Source organism: Mauremys mutica, chromosome 18 (assembly GCF_020497125.1).
Source record: "Mauremys mutica isolate MM-2020 ecotype Southern chromosome 18, ASM2049712v1, whole genome shotgun sequence".
Classification (NCBI taxonomy): Eukaryota; Metazoa; Chordata; order Testudines; family Geoemydidae; genus Mauremys; species Mauremys mutica.
Window position 1 is genome coordinate 5,746,693 of NC_059089.1, and position 16,123 is coordinate 5,762,815.

General features: G+C 50.5%; 1 protein-coding gene across 8 annotated transcripts in view; it reads left to right on the forward strand.

The window, feature by feature from the left end:
- EXD3 (exonuclease 3'-5' domain containing 3) overlaps positions 1-16,123 on the forward strand; it is a 614,390-nt gene that overhangs the window by 223,608 nt on the left and 374,659 nt on the right. For all 8 annotated transcript variants that reach the window (XM_044992564.1, XM_044992566.1, XM_044992568.1 and 5 more), the window contains 2 exons: positions 8,120-8,193; positions 9,256-9,294. In XM_044992564.1, coding sequence (XP_044848499.1) covers positions 8,120-8,193; positions 9,256-9,294 — 113 coding nt within the window. The remainder of the gene's footprint in view (positions 1-8,119; positions 8,194-9,255; positions 9,295-16,123) is intronic.

The window sequence follows — 16,123 nt, forward strand, 5'->3', positions numbered from 1 at the left end:
CAAAGTGCTCTGGGACGGACTCCCGACGGTCAGCACGGGCGACCGGGACTGGCTAGCACTGCCTCTCACTCTGGCCGAGTTCTCGGAAGCCCTCCGTCGCATGCCCACCAATAAATCTCCGGGCACGGACGGGCTGACCGTGGAGTTCTACCGCGTGTTCTGGGACGTCCTCGGCCCAGACCTAGTCACCGTCTGGGCCGAGTCTTTGCAGGGCGGCGTCCTCCCTCTCTCGTGCAGGCGAGCCGTGCTCGCCTTATTGCCAAAGAGAGGGGACCTCCGCGATTTACGGAATTGGCGTCCCATCTCGCTCCTCAGCACGGACTACAAAATCGTTGCGAAGGCCATCTCGATGCGGCTAGGGTCCGTGCTGGCGGACGTGGTCCACCCAGACCAGACCTACACCGTCCCGGGCCGCACGATCTTTGATAACTTGTATCTGGTCCGGGACCTTCTGGAATTAGGGTGTAGGGATGGTCTGTCTTTCGCCCTCTTGTCCCTGGATCAGGAGAAGGCGTTCGACAGGGTGGACCATGGGTATCTCCTGGGCACTCTGCAAGCGTTTGGCTTCAGACCCCAGTTTGTGGGTTTTCTCCAGGTGCTGTACGCTTCCGTGGAGTGTCTGGTCAGGCTCAACTGGACCCTGACCGAGCCGGTCAGCTTCGGGCGAGGAGTACGGCAGGGGTGTCCCCTCTCGGGTCAGCTGTACGCTCTGGCGATCGAGCCCTTCCTCTGTCTCCTCTGTCGGAGGCTGATGGGGTTGGTGCTCCAGGAGCCGGAGTTGCGGCTGGTCCTGTCGGCGTACGCCGACGATGTGCTCCTCGTGGTCCAGGACCCGGGCGACTTGGCGCGGGTGGAGGCTTGCCAGGCCATTTATTCGGCGGCCTCCTCCGCCCGGGTCAACTGGGTCAAGAGCTCTGGCCTGGTGGTCAGGGACGGGTGGCAGGCGAGCTCCCTCCCACCCGCGCTTCAGGCCATCCGGTGGAGCGCGGGTCCGCTGCTCTATCTCGGCGTATACCTTTCTGCCACGCATCCGTCTCCGCCGGAGAACTGGCATGGTTTAGAGGACGGGGTGAGGGCGCGGCTCTGGAAATGGACAGGACTACTCCGGTGCCTCTCTCTCCGGGGGAGGGCGCTGGTGCTGAATCAATTAGTCCTGTCCATGCTCTGGTACCGGCTCAACACCCTGGTCCCGGCCCCGGATTTCCTGGCCAACCTCCGGACGGCGGTTCTGGAGTTCTTTTGGCCAGGGACGCACTGGGTCTCTGCAGGGGTCCTCCACCTGCCCCTGGAGGAGGGGGGGCAGGGCCTGCAGTGCCTGCGCACTCAGGTCCACGTCTTCCGCCTCCAGGCCCTGCAGAGGCTCCTGTATGGTGCGGGTAGTCCGGCATGGAGCGTATTGGCGCACGCCTTCCTCCGCCGCTTCCGAGGGCTCCGATACGACCGGCAACTCTTTTATCTCCATCCGAGAGGTCTTCTGCGAGACCTCTCTGGGCTGCCAGTCTTCTACCAAGACCTCCTCCGGACCTGGAAGCTCTTTTCGACGACCAGGTCCGTGGCGGCCACCGTGGGGGTCGATCTCCTCGCGGAGCCCCTGCTACACAACCCCCAGCTCCGTGTGCAGGTGGCGGAGTCCCCCGCGGTGCGCCAGAGGCTGATCTTGGCAGGAGTCACCAGGGTCGGAGACCTCCTGGACTACGACCGGGGAGACTGGCTGGATCCCCTGACGCTCGCTCAGCGCATGGGGCTCTCCAGCCCTCGTACTCCCCGGCGCGTACTTCAGGAGGTGAAGGCCGCTTTACTGCCCGCTGCTCGGGCTTACCTCGACCCGGTCCTGCGAGAGGGCACGCCCCGCCCACCTTCCACCCCGGGCCCCGTGGACCTTTATATCGGGCTCCTGCCCCGTGGACCCAATCGACCCCCTCGCCCTTTCGCTGCGAGCCGGCTGCCCGATCTGCAGCCGGTTCTGTTCCAGACCGCGCCAAGAAAACATCTGTACGCGCTCGTGCTCCACACGCTTCACTACCTCACCCTCGCGTCCCGCCCCGATACGAAATGGCGGGACCTCCTGCCACCTCTCGAGGGTGAGGAGCCCCGGTGGGCCAGCCTGTATTCTGCCCTGGTCCCGAGGCCCGCTGGGGATGTCAGTTGGCGGCTCCTTCACGGGGCCGTGAGCACGGGCGTATACTTGGCGTGGTTTACCCTTGTCCCTGACACCTGCCCCTTCTGCGGCGTGAAGGAGACCCTGGCGCACGTTTATTTAGAGTGCGCCAGGTTGCAGCCCCTGTTCCGGCTCCTCTTGGCTCTCCTCTTACGTTTTTGGTTGCACTTTTCCCCTCACCTGTTTATCTATGCACTCCCCGTCTGTGGCCCCACAAAGTCGCGGGATCTCCTTGTCAACCTCCTCTTGGCCCTGGCCAAACTAGCCATCTACAAAACCAGGGAGAGGAGGTTGGCCGACGGGATTTCCTCCGACTGTGGGGCCTATTTCCGCTTCTCCGTCCGTTCACGCATCCGGAAAGAGTTCCTCTGGGCGGCGTCCACTGGCTCCCTTGACGCCTTCGAGGAGCAGTGGGCGTTGTCCGGAGTTCTCTGCTCGGTGTCCCCATCAGGTTCCCTTCGTTTGGCCCTATGACCTCACTCCCAATCCTGTTTTTTTCATTGGCTGTCCCACGTACTTAGTTAGTATCCCAGACCTGTGGATCCTCCCCTTAGGCTCTGGGGAGGTCCTTTAGCAGTGGATTAGCACTTCCTGGATATTAATAGGACCAGACTCTTGTACCCCACTGGTTTGGGTCTGTCACAGAGGCTAATATGGCTCCATCAGGAGCTCTATAACGTCCTGAAAATCAAAAAGGAATCCTACAAAATGTGGAAACATGGACACATTGCTAAGGAGGAATACAAATGAATAGCACGAGCAGGCAGGGACAAAATCAGAAAGGCTAAGGCACAACAGGAATTACAACTAGCAGAAGACATAAAAAGCAATAAGAAGAGGTTCTTTAAATACATTAGGAGGAAGAGAAAGATGAAATAAAGTATAGGTCCTCTAGTGACTAGGGAATAAGGGCTAATAACTGGTGAGATCAAGAAGGCTGAGCTATTTAATGCCAGTTTCGCTTCTGTCTTCACCAGAAAGATTATGGCTCACCTGATACTCAACACAATTAATATTAACAAGGAGGAAGGAACACAAGCCAAAATAGGGAAAGAACAAATTAAAGAATATTTAGGTACGTTAGATATATTGAAGTCAGCAAGGTCTGATGAAAATTAATCCTAGGGTACTTAAATTGAATCTGAATCTAAATCTCAGAACCGTTAGCAATTGTTTTTGAGAACTCCTGGACAGTAAGTGAATGTCCCAGTGGACTGGAGAAGAGCAAACATAGCACCTCTTTTTAAAAGGGGTAACAAACAGGACCCAGTGAATTAAAGGCCAGTCAGCCTAAAGTTACTAAAACAATTTATCAATCAACTTGTAAGCACTTGGAGGATAATAGGGTTATAAGGAATAGCCAGCATGATTTTGTGAAGAAGAAATCATGCTAAACCAATTGCCATCTTTGGCCTTGGCTACACTGGTACTTTACCGCACTGCAACTTTCTCGCTCAGGGGTGTGAAAAAACACCCCCCGGAGCGCAGCAAGTTACAGCGCTGTAAAGCGCCAGTGTAAACAGTGCCCCAGCGCTGGGAGCTAATCCCCACGGGGAGGTGGAGTATCTGCAGCACTGGGAGAGCTCTCTCCCAGCACTGGGAGCGTGGCTGTAAGCTAATCCCCACGGGGAGGTGGAGTATCTGCAGCACTGGGAGAGCTCTCTCCCAGCACTGGGAGCGTGGCTGTAAGCTAATCCCCACGGGGAGGTGGAGTACGTGCAGTGCTGGGAGAGCTCTCTCCCAGCGCTGGTGCCGCGACCACACTCGCACTTCAAAGCGCTCCCGTGGCAGCGCTCCCGCGGCAGCGCTTTGGAGTTTTGAGTGTAGCCAAGCCCTTTGTCAGGGTTACTGGCTGTGAGTAAGGGGGAAGCAGATGATGTGCTACATCTTGATTTTAGTCAGACTTTTGACACAGTCCCACATGCTAGGGCCCTACCAAATTCACAGCCATGAAAAACGCGTCACGGGCCGTGAAATCTGATCTCTTTGCATACAATCTGGTCTTTTGTGTGCTTTTACCCTATAGCAGCAGCCCTCAACTGGGGGTCTGTGACCCCCTGGGGGGTTGTGAGCCTTTTCAGGGAGGCTGCAGGGCCCCGTGGCTGGCACCCGGTGCCCTGAACCTTGGCACCTCCTGTGGGCCTGAAGTCAGGAGCCCCAGCACCCCCTTGCAGGGCTGAAGCTGGGAGTGGCGCGAGGCTGAAGTCCCCCTTCCCCAAGCCAGGAGCAGAGTGGGGCTGAAACCGGTGCTCCCCCTTCCCCAAGCCAGGAGTGGTGTGGAGGGTTGAAACCAGCGGGGGCCCCCTGCCCTCGAAGCCAGGAGCAGCGTGCGGCTGAAGCCGGGAGCCCCAGGGTTCCCCACCTCCTGCTGAAGCTGGGAGCCATGTGGGACTGAAGCTCCAAGCCCTGGTGCTCCCCGTGGGGAGAAGCTGGGGGAGAACAAGGGTGTTGGCCCCCCAAACTGCAGTGCCGTTCCCAGGGTGGGGCAGTCTGGGGGCTGCTCCATCCCCCTCACATCTTCTCCTCTCCCCCAGGCCTCCTCAGGCCCAGCCCAGCCCTCTGGCCAGGTTGTAGGTGGGAAGCCAGAGCCAGGCAGTGCGGGGCAGCTGTTCCTCTGGCTGGTGGTGCCGTGGAGTGGGCAGCCGTGGCATTCCCCCATCTGCTGCTGGTGCCCAGGGTTGTGGCTTCCGGCCCTCTTTGACTGCTCAGGCAACTGGTAAGAGCCGCCTGGGTGGCGGGACCCAGCTCTGGGGCTAGCAGAGCCCTTGGGGAGCAGCCACCGCAGGGGGAGCCCTTCTGGCACACAGCCCCTAGCTATCCTTCTTCCTGAACCCTGAGCTCCCCCCACCCATACACAGCCCCAGCTGTCCCCTGCCTGCACCCTGAGCTAAACCCCTGCCCATACACGGACCCTAGCTGCCCCCTGCCTGCACCCTGAGCTACCCCCTGCCTGCACACAGCCCCTGGCTACCCCATCCCCGCATCCTGAGCAGTTTTCAAAATTTTTGAGCTGAGTCCCCCCCTTTTGAGTAATATTTTTGGTTTCAGCCCCCCACAATGTCCCAGACAGGTGTGGGGAGGTGCTCCCTCCCTGAACCCCGCTGTGCAGAGGTGGCTCAAGCCCTGCCAGTCCTCCCCCCCAATAGAAGTCGATCTGCCTATGCCCAAGGGTCATCCCTCCCGGCCCAGAGTCCACGTGTTCTCCTCTCTCCCTCTCTCCCCGGGCCCTCGAGTTTATATAGCTTGTTGAAAAAGGTTGAGGACCCCTGCCCTATGCTATACAGATTTCATGAGGGACACCAGTGTTTCTCAAATTGGGGGGCCTGACCCAAAAAGGAGTTGCAGGGGGGGTCACAAGGTTATTTTAGGGAATCGCAGTATTGCCACCCTTACATCTGTGCTGCCTTCAGAGCAGGGCAGCTGGAGAGCGGTGGCTGTTGGCCGGGTGCCCAGCTCTGAAGGCAGTGCCTCGCCAACATCAGCGCAGAAGTAAGGGTGGCAACACCATACCATGCCATCCTTACTTCTGTGCTGCTACTGGCGGCGGCTCTGCCTTCAGAGCTGGGCTCCCGGCCAGCAGCTGCCGCTCTCCAGCTGCCCAGCTCTGAAGGCAGCGCTGCTGCCAGCAGCAGAGCAGAAGTAAGAGTAGTACCGCAACCCCCCCCCCCAATAACCTTGCACCCCCACCCCCAACTCCTTTTTGGGCCAGAATCCCTACAGTTACAACACCATGACATTTCAGATTTCAATAACTGAAATCATGAAATTTATGATTTTTAAAATCCTATGACCATGAAATTGACCAAAATGTGCCATGAATTTGGTAGGGCCCTAGACATGACATTCTCATAAGCAAACTGGGGAAATGTGATCCAGATTAAATTACTATACAGTGGGTGTACAACTGGTTTAAGAAATGTGCTCAAAGAGTATTTATCAATAGTTCTCTGTCAGACTGGGAAGGGCATATGTAGTGGGGTCCCCCTGTGGAGAATATGCTTAGAAAATTTGTGGGTGACACCAATGTGGGAGGGCTTGCAAGCACTTTGGAGGATAGGCTTAGAATTCAAAATGAATTGACAGATTGGAGAATTGGTCTGAAATCAACAAGACGAAATTCAATAAAAACAAGTGCAGAGTACTTCACTTAAGTAGGAAATATCAAATGCACAGCTACACAATGGGGAATAACTGGCTAGGTGGTAGTATTGCATAAAAGGATCTGGAGGTTACAGTGGATCACAAATTGAAAATGAGCCACCAATGTGATGCAGTTGTGAAAAACGCTATTATCATGCTTGGTATATTAACAGGAGTGTCATATGTAAAAGACACGGGAGGTAATTGTCCCAGTCTACTCGGCTCTGGTGAGGTCTCGACAGGAGTACTGCGTTCGATTCTTGGCATCATGCTTTAGGAAAGATGTGGACAAATTGGAGGGAGTCCAGAGGAGAGCAACAAACATGATAAAACCTATCGTATGAGGAAAGGTTAAAAAAAATGGGCATGTTTAATCTTGAGAAAAGATGACTGAGGGGGTCCTGATAACAGTTTTCCACTATGTTAAGGGATGTTGTAAAGAGGATGATCAGTTGTTCTCCATGTCCACTGAGGGTAGGACAAGAAGTAATGGGCTTAATCTACAGTAAGGGAGATTTAGATTAGATATTAGGAAAAACTTTGACTATTAGGGTAGTTAAGCTCTGGAACAGGCTTCCAAGGGAGGTTGTAGAATCCCCATCTTTGGAACTTTTTATGCCCAGGTGGGACAAACACCTGTTGGGGATTGTCTCGGTTTACTTGGTCTTGCCTCAGTGCAGGGGGATGGACTAGATGAGCTCTCAAGGTCTCTTCCAGCCCTAAATTTCTATGATTCTATAAGAACTGGGAATTACAGTTGTTATTATTAATTTATTATGCCAATTTAGCAAAAAACATAATAGCTAGATGCAGGGCAGCCGAGTTCAAAAGAGTGAGCAGAGAGGTCAAGATGGGCATTATGGGATACTGGGTGAGGCCAGTTCTGGTGATATAATGAACGGCAGTGTTTATGCTGACGTTTTGTCGCTTTAACTTTGCTGCAAAAAGTTCAATGCCTCTCGCTGAGGTGGTTTTATTTTTTCAGCAAAACAGCAGAGTTTTGCCACGAAAAGTAGCTTTGTAGAGTGTACACCTTCCCTGTTTTGTCAGCAAAAGGTGCCTTTTGTTGAGAAAACTGTGTAGTGTAGACAAGGCTTAAATCACATTTTAAAGGTGATTTATGACCTTAAATCTCATGAAAGGCAATGAGATTTAGGAGCCTAAGTCATTTGGGCACTTTTGAAAATGTACCCCTTGACTTTACTCTTTTGTATTAGCTTGGTTTTGCTACTGGAACATCTTGGTGCATCAAAGATGTGTGTAGTGTGTCTATTGCAAACCTATGACTTTCTGCTTGGGGTGTTAATAATTCTATTTTCTTTTGAATTTGTTCTTTGAATTTGTGCTCCCCAGCTTTTAAATTCTTGTACATTTTCATCTATATGGGAATGTGTCCTGGATGTTTAGGATATATGTTATGTCCAGTATATATATTGCAAAGGCTTAAATGATTTTTCTCACCACCCCCTCAAAAAAAAAAAAAAAAAAAAAGAGAGAGAGAGAGAATGAGAGAGTGAGAGAGAGAGGAAGCAGCAGCAGCAGAAAACTGCCTATAGTAGCACATGCCAAATTGCAAAATATATATATGGGCTTGTTTACACTACAAATGCTAATCTGGTTTTAAACACAATTAGCAGTTTTAATATAGGCAAGGCCAGGATGCTTCTGGCCCTCTTTGTTTCAGGTGTGGATAGTGTCTTTCTGTGTTTGCATCATTTAAAGTGATTTTTATATTGGGGAGAAAAAAAGTACTGTCTAGAAAAGAACGCTTCAAGCTAGTTCATATGTTGTGTTGTCTTAAAGACCTTTCTTTTGTTTCAGCTCTCTGTCCAAATGTCATAAATCAGCGACACCTAGGATCTCTGAAATATCTCTTCTACAAGAGGTTTGTTGAGGTATGTTTGTACAATGTACGGATGGATTTATTTTTGTTGTGATTTGAACAATAAAATAGAGATGCTGGAAACGTGAGGTTGGTATGCAAGCAGAGTGTAGTCATGCTGTAGTGATACAGAAAGGCATTGAGACTCAAATCACTCTTATGAGAGCTTGGACTGAGATATTATAGACTGATAAATCTAGTGCAGAATTATGGGTATATTTTATTATACTATTATATTTACGATAGGGACCAGTCCTGCAAGGCACCAAATGCCGTCCACTCCCACTGACTTCAGTGGCAGTTAAGGGTGTTCAGTAAACTGCAAGAGGTGCTCTCCCAATCAACGGTTTGGGTCTCAGGGAGGACAGAATTGATCCACCGTGTTTGGCAGTGTAGTCATCCTAAGTACATTAACAAAGACAAGGCTGGTGTTCAGGGGAAGGGTACCTTCCATTTGTCCTGTGGAAAGCTCATTAATTCCCTGAATATAAGCACACTCATGTTTTAGAGGGCCGCTTCTCCGTGGTACCTATGTGAACATTTTTTGCAGTATTCAGTTGCTCAACAGCAGCCTGAATAGGCATGGAGGCATCTCCAGTGTTTCTGGGAGATTGTGTTGGGTGTGCTAAAAGCATCATGAAATTTAAGTATTCTGTTGCTTTACTGAGTTCAGCAATGTCTCAGTTTTCAGCAGTCTTACCTACCTGTGCAGTTGGAAGTTATCTGTAGTTTTGCACACACTACAAAGTAGGTCTGGTTGGATTATCTCTATTTTATAAGGTATATGAGAAGCTTCAGTATGATCTGGATAGGATTCTGTGTGGCCTTCATATTGTAAGTGCAGATTGAGGTTTGGATAATAATCTTGTGCTGTACTCAAACATTTCTCTGAATTAACTAATCTAAGCAATATTTTTCTAATGTTCCCTTCATGATGATATATGAGAACCCAGAGATTTTCAGTGCATACCAGATTGCATTCCTATGTCATAAATGCTGTCTATGTGTTAAATTTCCACTTGATGTGTATAATATGCTTTAAAAACATATTTTAGAGATTTTTTGGTCTTTTTAGAAAACCATGACTCAGGAGAATTGGGCCGATCATGTTCAGGTGAGTGTGAAATGCTCCCTTACCATTTTTTAAAGCTTTCTTTGTGTGGACCTCATTTTAAGACCATTTAAAAATATCCCACTCTGGTGTTAAAAGAATTTGCAATATGTTACAGTATTACAGCTTTTTAGCTTTGTCAGAACTGACTACACACATGTGGCACAGTTGTGTGTGGTGAGGGGTGTGTATGTGTCTATGCATTGCCTTTTAAAAACTTTCCATTTTTACCTAGAGTAAATAGGTAAGATTATGTGGTCTTCTCTTGAGATTCTCTGTATTTACTGTAGGAAACACGCTGAACACTGCAAATACTGAGGTTATCTAGTTACAGATATTTATTTAATTATCTAAGGCAACTGTCAAGGGCCACCAGTAAACACAGTCAGAAAATCATCTTCTTTGTCCTGAGAATTTTCAGCTGGTTTACTATATAAATGTAAGGTATTTATGGTTTGTGGGTCTCATGGTACAATAGATAGTAATGATTCAAACATCATTAGAGCAGGGGCGGGAAGAGGCAGGGTGGGGGCTTGCGGGAAGGGTGAAGTGGGGGTGAGGTCTGGGGTGGAGTGGGGGCAGGAAAAGGCAGGGTGGGGGCTTGGAGGAAGTGGTGGAGTAGGGGTGGGCATGGGGCGGAGGAGGGGTCGAGCACACACACACACACACCCCGTGTAGAGTGGGAGTCAGTGCCTATGCATCTCTAGGTCTGTAACCATATTATGAAGGGTCTAAAGATGTGGTAGGGAGTTTCCCTGCCTCTGCCACCTCAGACCTTGTCTATACTACACAGTTTTGTCAACAAAGCATAAGAACATAAGAAAGGCCGTACCGGGTCAGACCAAAGGTCCATCTAGCCCGGTATCTGTCTACCGACAGTGGCCAATGCCAGGTGCCCCAGAGGGAGTGAACCTAACGGGCAATGATCAAGTGATCTCTCTCCTGCCATCCATCTCCATCCTCTGACGAACAGAGGCTAGGGACACCATTCTTTACCCATCCTGGCTAATAGCCATTTATGGACTTAGCCACCATGAATTTATCCAGTTCCCTTTTAAACATTGTTATAGTCCTAGCCTTCACAACCTCCTCAGGTAAGGAGTTCCACAAGTTGACTGTGCGCTGCGTGAAGAAGAACTTCCTTTTATTTGTTTTAAACCTGCTGCCTATTAATTTAATTTGGTGACCCCTAGTTCTTGTATTATGGGAATAAGTAAATAACTTTTCCTTATCCACTTTCTCCACATCACTCATGATTTTATATACCTCTATCATATCCCCCCTTAGTCTCCTCTTTTCCAAGCTGAAGAGTCCTAGCCTCTTTAATCTTTCCTCATATGGGACCCTCTCCAAACCCCTAATCATTTTAGTTCCCCTTTTCTGAACCTTTTCTAGTGCTAGAATATCTTTTTTGAGGTGAGGAGACCACATCTGTACACAGTATTCGAGATGTGGGCGTACCATGGATTTATATAAGGGCAATAATATATTCTCAGTCTTATTCTCTATCCCCTTTTTAATGATTCCTAACATCCTGTTTGCTTTTTTGACCGCCTCTGCACACTGCGTGGACATCTTCAGAGAACTATCCATGAGAACAAAAGTCAGGTTTTGTTGACAAAACAGTGGAGGTCCATACACAACAATGCTCCCCCTGCTGATTTAACTCTCCTGCTATGAAGACATAATAAAACCACCTCGATGAGTGGCATAGAGCTTTTTGCGACTAAGTTAGAGCAATGCAGTGTCATTGTAGACAATGTGCTTGCTTGTGTCACCCTAAGTGGCCCCCAGGAGGTGTTCCACAATGCCCATCATGATTGCTCTTGTCAGCAGTTCCTACTCCACTGCCTTGCAGCCAGGTACACAGGCATGCACCCCTCTCCCTTTAAAACCCCAGGAATTTTTGAAATTCCTCTTCATGTTTGCTCGGGGTGGACAGCTTACATTGCATCTTCCCAGCTGTCTATGCCAGCTTTCTGCAGCAAATGTGATCCCGCCTGGAGTACACTGGAGTTGCTGGATCTGTTGGGTCTGTGGGGAGAAGAGACTATGCAGTCGCAGCTCTGATCCAGCCGTAGGAACTTGACACCTATGAACGGATTGCTCATGGCATGGCATGAAAAGGACATGCAGCAATGCCATGCTAAGATCAAGGAGCTGAGGCAGGCATATCAGAAAGCAAGGGAGACCGACCGTCCCTCTGTCTTGGTGCTGAAAACATGCTGCTTCTACAAGGAGCTGCATGCCATCCTTGGTGGTGACCCTACCTCCACTGCCAAGAGCCCCGTGGATACTTTGGGGGGACTGGAGGCAGCGGCCAGCAGAGTAAACCCCGTGGATGAGGAGGTTGAGTTGGAGAAGGATGTGCGACAGGCAGTAGGCTCGTCTGGTGGTGTGGAGAGCCAGGACCTCTTTTTAACTCCAGATGGGTCTAGCCAGTTCCAGCAATCTGGCTCTGACATGCTTGAAGCAGGAGAGGGAGCTCTGGTAAGTACTCATTTTTCTTTGGTACTGCATGGTGACATGAAGTAGAGGAGTTCTTTATTTTGTTAAATGGTGCATGTGGGATTGAAATTAACAACACTAGATATTGTTTGCACCTGCTTTGTATTCCCCTGTGTAGCTATGCAGTGGAGGCCCTGCAGAAAAGTTTGTTAATGTACACCGAGATCTCTTGGAAATTCTGCACGGAGATCTCTTGGAAACTTTCCTGCAGGTACTCTGCAATCCTCTGCCGAAGGTTCCTTGGCAGAGCTGCTGTGTTTCTTCCCCTGTTGTAGGAAACTTTGCTGCGCTAATCAGCATTTACTTCTGCAGGAACCAAAGCAGCACACAGGCAAGCAGCATGCAGACCTGGTCTGAAGCCACATGCAGGAGATGCACCTTTGCATCTTCGGTTACCCTCAGTAGTGTGATTTCAGCTTCGATCACCCTCGTCTGTGGAAAATGGTGTCAGTATTCAGAATAGTGTCCCTAGGCGCTTGTACTGATCCCCTTCTGAAACCACCCAGACCGTTTGCAATTGATCAGGCTGATAGCAAGCTCAGAGCATGGAGACAGACAATAAATGAAAAACTAGAAGTAGATAGCCGGGAGAAGAGACCAGATAATTGAGGGCCAGGAGAAGACGATAAAGCTCATAGAGGACCAATCAGAGATTTTGTGCTGCAATTGGAACACGTGCCTGCTCAACTCCGCCTACAGCCCTTACAGAACTGCTTTCTGTGCCGTCCCCAAACTCCCCACACACATTCCTCACATGTTCCCAGCCCATCGCAGTATCCTTGGCACTTCACCCCTAGGGACATTTTCCATAATGACAACTGGACTTACACACAGCTGTGGGATCCTCATTTCCGAGAGTGCTGCTCACTGTCATGTCCCTTGTAAGAAATTTTAATCTGTGTATTGCTGTTTAATAAAAATTTAGTCTTACCAAGACAATGATTCTTTATTTTTGACCTATACAGGGTGGTTTCAGCAGAAATTCATACACAGTGGCAATCAGCACATTTTCAGACTACCATTAATGCTCAGGCAGGAATCATTACAAGGGTCATTCAGGGTGCCTGGCTGCATGCATTGCAGCAAGACACATTACTGTCAAAATGCTGCTTCAAAACCTCCCGGATTTGAATAGCCTTCCGTTTAGCGGTGCGCCCCCTCCCCCCCACCCACTAGCCCTGGTGTCTGGGTGCTCAAAATCATCTGCCAGGTGATACAGATCAGTGTTCCACCCCTGGGGAAACTTTTCCCCCTTGACTTCACAAATGTTATGCAGAGCACCAGCAGGCTGCTAGGATCATGGGAATATTTTCCTCATTGAGGTTTAACCTGCCAAAAAGGCAGCACCAGCGACCCTTTAATCTGCCAAATGCACATTCTACAGTTATTCTTCACCTAGGAGCCTGTTGTTGAAGTGCTCCTTGCTGCTGTCAAAGTTTCTGGTGTGAGGCTTGATGAACCACGAGACTAAGGAGTAGGCTGTGTCTCCCAGGATCACTATGGGCATTTCCACATCCCCTAGTGGAATCTTCTGGTCTGGAAAGAAAGTCCCTGCATGCAGCTTTCTATATAGGCCGATGTTCCTGAAGATGCAAGTGTCAAGCACCTTCCCTGACCACCCCACATTGATGTCAGTGAAATGACCCCAGTGATCCACTAGCTCCTGCAATATCATAGAGAAGTATCCCTTTCTGTTGATGTACTCTGTCACAACATGGCCTGGGGCCAAAATTGGGATATGTGTGCCATCTATTCCCTTGCCGCAGTTAGGGAATCCCATTGCTGCAAAGCCATCCGCTATTTCCTACACATTGCCCAAAGTCACAGTCCTTTGCAGCAGAAGGCGATTAATGGCCATGCACACTTCCATCACCACAACCGCCCACAGTGGACTTCCCAACTCCAAACTGATTCATGACTGACCGGTAGCAGTCCGGAGTTGCCAGCTTCCACACAGTGATTGCCACTCACTTTTCCACTGTTAGGGCAGCTCTCATTTTGGTGTCCACATGCTGCAATACAGCAGTGAGCTCCACACACAGTTCAAGGAAGGTGGCTTTGCGCATACAAAAGTTGAGCAGCCATTGCTTGCCATCCCAGACCTGCATCACAATCCCACCACTCAGTGCTTGTTTCCAGAGTCTGGTAGCAATGGTCCAATGTGTGTAGTTGCTCCGTGAATGCCAACATCAATCTTGAATTGTTTCCTTCCATGGCACACAGCAGGGCAGGCACCACGGATTCCTGTTCAGATTCACAGCTCATCAAATACGGCAGGATCAGTGTACAAGGGTTAGCCGGGGCTTGACCCCTTCCGGGGCGGTGGGGAGCCACACTGGCTCACTACACACAGTTGTCGTCGAGGGGAATTAGTCTGTCTGCGGGGGTCTCCCTCGGCAGCCCTTGCAGTAACTGGAACACTGTGGGCCCAGGCCCTGGGTCAGAGCGGGCACCAGTGAGTCAAGGGCTCAGGCCCTCGGGCAGGGCTGAGCAGTAGCAATGCAAAGAGTGAGGGACCCAGGCCCTGGGTCAGGGTGGGGCACCAATGAGTCAGGGCTCAGGCCCTCAGGCAGGGTTGAGCAGTAATAATAAGCCCAAGCCTCCTCAGGCCTGGGGGAGGGGGAGACTGCCACCCACAAATTGGGTGGCAGGGGGGACACAGGCCCTCCCACTCCACTGCGTCCCAGCCCGGGGCCCTAGCAGTGGCAGAAGACCCGCTGCTTAGTGGGGATCCTGGCCGCAACACATTGACATGGGCTCTGGCAGTGCTGCAGCCAGACAAGGGTCGGCTGCCCCTGGGCTAATTCCACACTCCCCCTTGGGTTGTACCTGGGTCCTGGTGTTGGGCACTGGGGGATCCAGGACCATGGGTTCTTCGGGGCAGGGTGCGATTGGCAGGCCCGGCAACTCCTCCGGGTAGCGGGTGTAGGGCAGGTCCGACAACTCCTCCGGGTAGCGGGCGCAGGGCAGGCCTTGGGCCGCGGGGTCTTCCCAGTCACGGGCTAGGCTAGAGACGTCCGGTCTCTCCAGCGGCTGGGGCCTTACTGAGCTCTGAGGGTGAGCCTTTATACATCCGGATCGCTGCCTGACCCTCTGAGGGGTGGGCTCAGAGTTCGCTAGCTCCGCCCACTCCAGCCTCTGGACGGGCTCTTCCCCCTCCGGGCTTGCGTGGAGCCACATCGGCTCACTACAACCAGCCATGTTGTGTTCATAATGCTTATCACAAGACTGGTAAACAGTGCAGGATCTGTTCTTTCAGTGAGAGATGGCAGGTGCAAAGTTTACAGGGGTAGTTGAAAAACATCACAAAATGTAGTTGGAAGCCCTTGGAATTATGGGATGGAGAAAACTGCCTCATGATCCCACCCCCATGAGGTACTTGTCAAGGTTCCTCCCCCACTCTGAACTTTAGAGTACAGATGTGGGGACCTGCATGGACACTTCTAAGCTTAATTACTAGCTTAGATCTGGTAACACTGCCACCATCCAGAAATTTCAGTGTCTGGATCACTTTCTGTCCCCCAAAAACCTTCCCCTCCCTGGGCAGCCTTGAGAGGCTTTTTCACCAAGTTCTTGGTGAACACCAATCCAACCCCTTGGATCTTAACACAAGGAGAATTTAACCATCCCCCGTCCCTTCCCCCATCAATTCCTGGTGAGTCCAGATCCAATCCCCTTGGATCTTAACACGAGGAAAAAATCAATCAGGTTCTTAAAAAGAAAGCTTTTAATTAAAGAAAGAAAGGTAAAAATTATCTCTGTAAAATCAGGATGGAAAATACTTTACAGGGTAATCAGATTCATATAGCCCAGAAGAACCCCCTCTAGCCTTAGGTTCAAAGTTACAGCAAACAGAGGTAAAATCCTCTCAGCAAAAAGGAACATTTACAAGTTGAGAAAACAAAAATAAGACTAACACGCCTTGCCTGGCTATTACTTACAAGTTTGAAACATGAGAGACTGATTCAGAAAGATTTGGAGAGCCTGGATTGATGTCTGGTCCCTCTTAGTCCCAAGAGTGAACAACCCCCAAAACAAAGAGCACAAACAAAAGACTTCCCTCCACCAAGATTTGAAAGTATCTTGTCCCCTTATTGGTCCTCTGGTCAGGTGTCAGCCAGGTTTACTGAGCTTCTTAACCCTTTACAGGTAAAAGAGACATTAACCCTTAACTATCTGTTTATGACAGCACTGTAATCCATTCCCAGAACTCCTAGTGGGAGAAAGTGGCCATTTGAACAGTGGGATAGCTACCCACGGTGTGCTGCTCATTCTGTCAGTGCTAGAGCACCAACTGTGGACATGCTCCACCAACACAAGGGGA